Raw genomic sequence first — 5,982 nt, 5'->3', positions numbered from 1 at the left:
TTCTCTTAGAATACGTGCATCATGAACAGACCCTGGCCATTTCACAACACAGTTGGTTATTATGAGGTCGGCGTTGCCCACAAGTTGGATGTTGATGCTGTGCCTCCCCTTTCGATTGACATACTCCCACTCCCTTTCACAAGGTGCTTGGATATGCACATGAGTACAATCAATAGCACCAATAGTGCTAGGCATGTTCCCCATTTGAAAAAACTTGTGCCTAGTCTGACCTGTCTGGTCATCCTTGGGAAAGGAAACAAATTGATTGATCAGACTGCCCAGTGCTACTGACATAGCCTTCACCACATTACTCACGGTTGCTTGTCTCACTCCCATATTGTCACCAATTACTTGGTAGAAAGTCCCACATGCGTAAAAGCGCAGAGCGATTAAGCACTGTTCCTCCACGGATAAAGCATGACTCCTTTGGGTTTGGTGTTGGAGTGTTGGCCTGACAAGATCTGCAATGTACTTAATGTCATCTCTCCCAATGCGAAAACGTGCATACAGTTCTTCTGATGTGTATTGCTCGAGTGGTTTGGCATGCTCAGCATGCACCCTTTGACGGTACCTTCTCCTACGGTAACGATGAACAATACCTGCCATGTGGATGCCTCTGTAGGCTAAGAGAAATGTGTGCAAAGACATGATGTGTTTAAATGGTGTCACCCATTAACCAGCAATGAGCTGATTGGTGTAAGCCTAATTGAGCACAAGCCAAAGCAATCATGCTCAAGGCTTTTAAGATCAGTGTTGGCTACGCCAAAGAGTTGGAACCATGGACTCAAAAGGGCCTAATGTCACTGTGGCAGAAACCTGTGCACTGCTGGAGGGTGTTCGGGCCAATTTTGCCTCAATAGTAGGAGGTTTCAGCTCTGCAAAGGGTGGAGAAGTGACCAAAAAAGGAAAACGCAACATTTGGGAGGACATAACCAATCATGTCAATGCCATGGGGTCTGGCCAAAAGAGGACCATAAAACAAGTTATGTTGCGATGGAAGAACCTTAGGGCCAAGACAACGAAAGCCCTTACTGAAGCCAAGAACCCCCAAACAGGCAAGCAACCATATAAGAGGGGTGATTTCACTGATATGGTCCTTGATATCATAGGAGAAAAATCAGAGGCTCTGCATGGCATTGAAGGCATGGAAGCAGATGGAGAGGCCACAATTACAGAGACTAGGACTTCAGAAGAATGCGAGCAAAATTCTCCTGCAGAGGAAATGTTTGTCCTGGACTTAACTACAGTGATTGAGGAGGAAGATGGATCCCCAGTGGATGTAATGAAGACAGTCCAAGACGTTCCTACAAGAAAACGCAAACGTTCCTCAGCTACTAACCAGGATGGTGACAGCTATGAGTTGCTTCTGAAATGGGAAACCGAAAGAGCAGAAGTACAAATTGAACTGGGTAAAGAACAAATCTTGCTTGCCCAACTGCAGCAGAAAAAAGTGCAGATGGAGATACATCTCCTAAAGGCAGAGATGGAAAGAGCTGGTATCTGTCCTGTAAATGATTTGACTATTGGATAGTATTGTTTTGTTATTTAACATTACAAAATAAGGAATGTAAAATGTTTCTGTTTCTTACAATTAAAACACACAATGGCTATTTGTGACCTCTGGTATTTTGCCTACCTGTTGTTCTTTGCTAAGCCAGTAGGCTACACTGTGGGTTCCATTTAAGGCTCTGGTAAACAGGATTTGGTAATCCTGAAATTTGGTATTTGGATCACAGTGATCCAATCCAGTGTTCCTTTAAAAAACTGGCATAAAAGTAAGCTGGATGAGGCGATCCTGGATCGCAAAACATGGGATTTCCAAATCCGGATCAATTTGATCCAGATTACATTTTTTGAAAAACTGGGCCCAGGTGATATAACACCACACAAAACAGTTCATCATGCAGAAGTAAACTTTATTTTGTTTGTTTTATGCAAAGTAATAACATTAATTTTGATAAACAACAGCAGAAGTATTATATTTTATTAAAATTAGCCATAATATCAAGTGACTGAAGATGTTTCCCAATATATGCTCAACAAGCCCGTTGGTTATTTTCCTTTCTTGGCTATGCACAATATTACTAGTTACTTTTTATTATTTGCCATTATTTTTCATTTGTGCTTATTAACATAACCTTTGTAAGTGCATAAACAACAGCAAAAGTATTATATTTTATTCATATCAGCAATTGTATCAAGTGACGGATTCATTTGTGACTAAATATGCACAGCCTTTGATATAAATTGATCAATCTGGTTGTTTTGCTAAATTGCTTGCCATGACCATGTACGATATTGTTAGTTACTTTTTATTATGTGCATTTATCATTGGTTCCCCTGCTTTATTAACATACATTTTGGAAGTGTGCAATCAACAGCAGATATGTTAATTAACATATTAATATGTTAATATTAGCCATAGGATCTGAAGAATATGTGCCAAAATATGAAGTTGATTAATTTGTGCCAAAATGTGCACAGCCTGGTTATTTTGAAACGTTTTATTATTTGCATTTACCTTTGTGTATTTCCCTGCTTTTTTATTAACATACATCTATGCATTTTAGTGCATAAACAACAGCAAACATATTATTTGATTAATATTAGCCATATTATGAACTGACTGAATAAGTAGTTGATAATCCTGGTTGTTTTGTTATCCTAACTGTATACAGTAAAGTTAGTTACTTTGTATTATTTGCAATTACCATTATTTTCCATGTTGTTTGTTCACATGAATTTTGCTAATTTAGCAAAATTTTGTAAATATAAATGATTGATATTTCATTAATGCTAGCCGTAGTATCTAGTGACAGATTGATTTTTTTGTTTTCCTTTGGCTTAAATAGAAAAAGTATTTGATTTTAGCCATAGTTTATTAATATTAGTCATATTATCAAGTGACTGAATAATATAGGCCAAAATATGCAAATTTGTAAAGTTTATAATCCTGGTTGTTTTGCTATCTTAACTATGTATGTACCCTAACTGTGTATAATATGGTAAGTTACTTAATTATTATTATTTGCATTTACCTTTTTTTTTCCCCCTGCAGCCTATTCTGGGGTCACTGCACACTTTTTGAGAACAACTATAGTTGATGCAAGTGCTTTATCTGATCTGTTTAAAGGCTTCATTTTCATAAGGGTTTCCCCGATCCCCTCGGCTGGACGCGCAGATCGTCTTTCACCGTCGAGCGGTTCGCTTCTCAACACATAACTCAGCTCATCAAAGACACACAGCATGCCAAAGCATCAGTACTTGTCGCTGACTCTCTCTCGATGGTTTTGAGACATCATGACCCTGTTGTCTTCTGCCAGACACTTCAAGAGCTCAGGAAAGGTGAAACATTTTGCCCCAGAATCTATAAACACTGGCTTGCCATGGAAAACGAATGCTCTTGTTTGTGTTTTCCACTGACCACTAGGAGGAGTTATTAAAACTATCATCGGCCTCCTGCATTCAGACTTGCATCAGCAAGGCATTGTGGGTATTGTGTGCCACTTGGCCAGTACGGTTATCTCTGTGGCACCTGCAGACAATGAACGCCATTCTGTGGCAAAGACCACAAGACGCACAAAGTCAGGCAAAGTCATGCAAGAGGTGAGACATGAGGTTTTAGTCTGAATAAACATGAGATTATAAAACTGATTATCTGTGAAATCAATTTATAGGAAGAGTATTTCAGTGTGTCCGAGGACGCAACCCTTTCAGTACAGGCCAAACCACGTCAGCCTGGACATGCACAGAAAGAGCGAGGTGTGTCTGAGGTGAGCAAAGCCGCTTTGGTTTTCAGAGCACCTTCAGCTGGAGGTGTAGCATTGTAACTGTTTGTCTTTTATTGTGATGTGATCAGGCTGATCCAACATCAAACCTGACTTTCAATCTGCGTCTGTCTGAGGAGGAGAGAAAAGCCAAGGAGAAAGTGGCACTGCCGTTTGTATTTAGCCAAGAAAAGTAAGAGACCTCAATTCTCCGTTTTTAATAATATTTTGAATTATTTTTATTTTTTTTATTTTTTCCATTTTAATTTTAGTTGAAATTGTAGTAATTTTATGTACTTTGTCATTTTTTTATTAGTTTTAGTTCAGTTGAGCTTTTATTTCATTTTAGACCCCAATTGTTGTAAACAGTGTTGTTTTAGTATTATTGATATTATTATAGTATTTTCATTTTAGTTGAAATTTTAGTAGTTTGATGTGCTTTGTCATTTTTTTTAATTAGTTTTAGTTTTTTTTATATTTCAGCTTAGCTTTTATTTCATTTTAGACCCCAATTGTTGTAAACAGGGTTGTTTTAGTATTATTGATATACTATTATAGTTTCTATTAATAATTTGAATTTGCTTTTTTTTCTTTTTTAATTTTAGTTAACATTTTAGTAATTTGATGTGCTTTTGCCATTTTTATTAGATGTAGTTTCTTTATAATTCTGTTTAGCTTTAATTTTATTTCAATTTTAGACCCCAACTGTTATAAACAGTGTTGTTTTAGTATTATTTACTCTTATAGTTTTTATTCATATTTAGCTTTTCTATCACATTTCTATCACTTTAGCTTTTCTTTTTTTATTTTCAGTTTTCATTTTAATTTTAGTTGAAGCTTGTGTAATTTTCTATGCTTTTGTCTTTTTTTAGCTTTTGCTTTTTTGTATTTCTATTTAGCTTTAAATTTATTTCAGTTTTAAGAATTTTAGTACTTTATTTTTATTTCAGTTTTTCTTTCTTTTCAGTATTTTATTTCAGTTAGATGCCAGGGCAACTTTTCTAATTAAGTTTAAGTTTTTAATATTTAATTTGAACGTAACTGTAACATTTAGATTTGTCTTTACTCACTTTATTTCAGGTAATGAAAACTAATTTTAATACGTTTAGATTTAGTCAACAATAGCAACACTGGTTGTAAATAATTATTTTATATATAATGCTTATTTTATCTAAAAGATCATTATTTTATAATTTTGCCAAACTGATTTTCACCTCTGAGAAATCGAGTCTTTCATGCTGCAATCCGCAGAAAATCAGCTCTTCTGAAGCCGACTCCTGGCTCCGGGAGGATCGTGTACGAGCCTGATGCCAATGACGACTTTGACGAGGAGGATCCAGATGATGATCTTGATGTGTGAATGAAGACAGCCCACATCATGACCTAAATCTGTGAATGTCATAACCATCTTCATAAATATATTTATTGATGATTCGTTATATTATTATGAATCATATAGTCTGTGGCTGTCTGTTGTCTATCAACTTTGTGGTTAGTGCGTCGACATATAGTGCAACTGCGCTCACGGCGACCCGAGTTCGAATCCCGCCTTGAGGTCCTTTGCCCTTTTCTCCTCCCAGTGCTTTCCTGTCAGCTCTCTACTGTCCTCTCACAATAAAGGCATAAAAAGACCATAAATATAACTATTACAAGGCCAAGTTTGAGAATGTTATGACGGATATGAATCGATGAACCAATGTTCTTCGTAATGTTATGCAGTTTTTGTATTGGTAGGAAAATTGGTGGATAAATAAAGCACTCACTTGAAAATATTTTAAGCATAAATGCTTGATTATGATTATTATTGAGTTACTACTAAGCTAATTTTGTAAGCTCCACAAATCTTATCCCATGTGAGATTAGACATGATGCTCCAAACTAAATATATTACAATAAATGAACAAATACAATTTATACTGAAAGTCAAATATACACACAATTCAAAGTTTTCACTGACTTAAAGGGATAGTTCACACAAAAATGAAAATTCTGTCATTACTCACCCTCAAGTTGTTCCAAACCTGAGTTGAGTTTCTTTTTTCTATTGAGCACAAAAGAAAGTATTTTGAAGAATGTTGGCAACCTAACGTTTGACGGCAGCCATTGACTTACACAGGATAGGAAAAAAATACTATGGAAGTCAATGGTTACCGTCAACTGTTTGGTTGCCAACACTCTTCAAAATATCTTTGGTGCTGCGAGATATTCTTCTTTG

General features: G+C 36.2%; 1 protein-coding gene across 1 annotated transcript in view; it reads left to right on the top strand.

The window, feature by feature from the left end:
- LOC107552996 (elongator complex protein 5-like) overlaps positions 1-5,547 on the top strand; it is an 8,953-nt gene extending 3,406 nt beyond the window's left edge. The window contains exons 4-8 of the mRNA XM_016235061.1: positions 3,134-3,345; positions 3,431-3,606; positions 3,678-3,773; positions 3,860-3,960; positions 5,019-5,547. Coding sequence (XP_016090547.1) covers positions 3,134-3,345; positions 3,431-3,606; positions 3,678-3,773; positions 3,860-3,960; positions 5,019-5,127 — 694 coding nt within the window. The 3' untranslated portion in view covers positions 5,128-5,547. The remainder of the gene's footprint in view (positions 1-3,133; positions 3,346-3,430; positions 3,607-3,677; positions 3,774-3,859; positions 3,961-5,018) is intronic.
- The last annotated feature ends 435 nt before the right edge of the window (positions 5,548-5,982 follow it).

This window comes from Sinocyclocheilus grahami, unplaced genomic scaffold (assembly GCF_001515645.1).
Source record: "Sinocyclocheilus grahami isolate Dianchi unplaced genomic scaffold, SAMN03320097.WGS_v1.1 scaffold462.1, whole genome shotgun sequence".
NCBI classification, from domain to species: Eukaryota; Metazoa; Chordata; class Actinopteri; order Cypriniformes; family Cyprinidae; genus Sinocyclocheilus; species Sinocyclocheilus grahami.
Note: the sequence above shows the minus strand (reverse complement) of the source record. Positions and strands in the feature narration are given on the sequence as shown.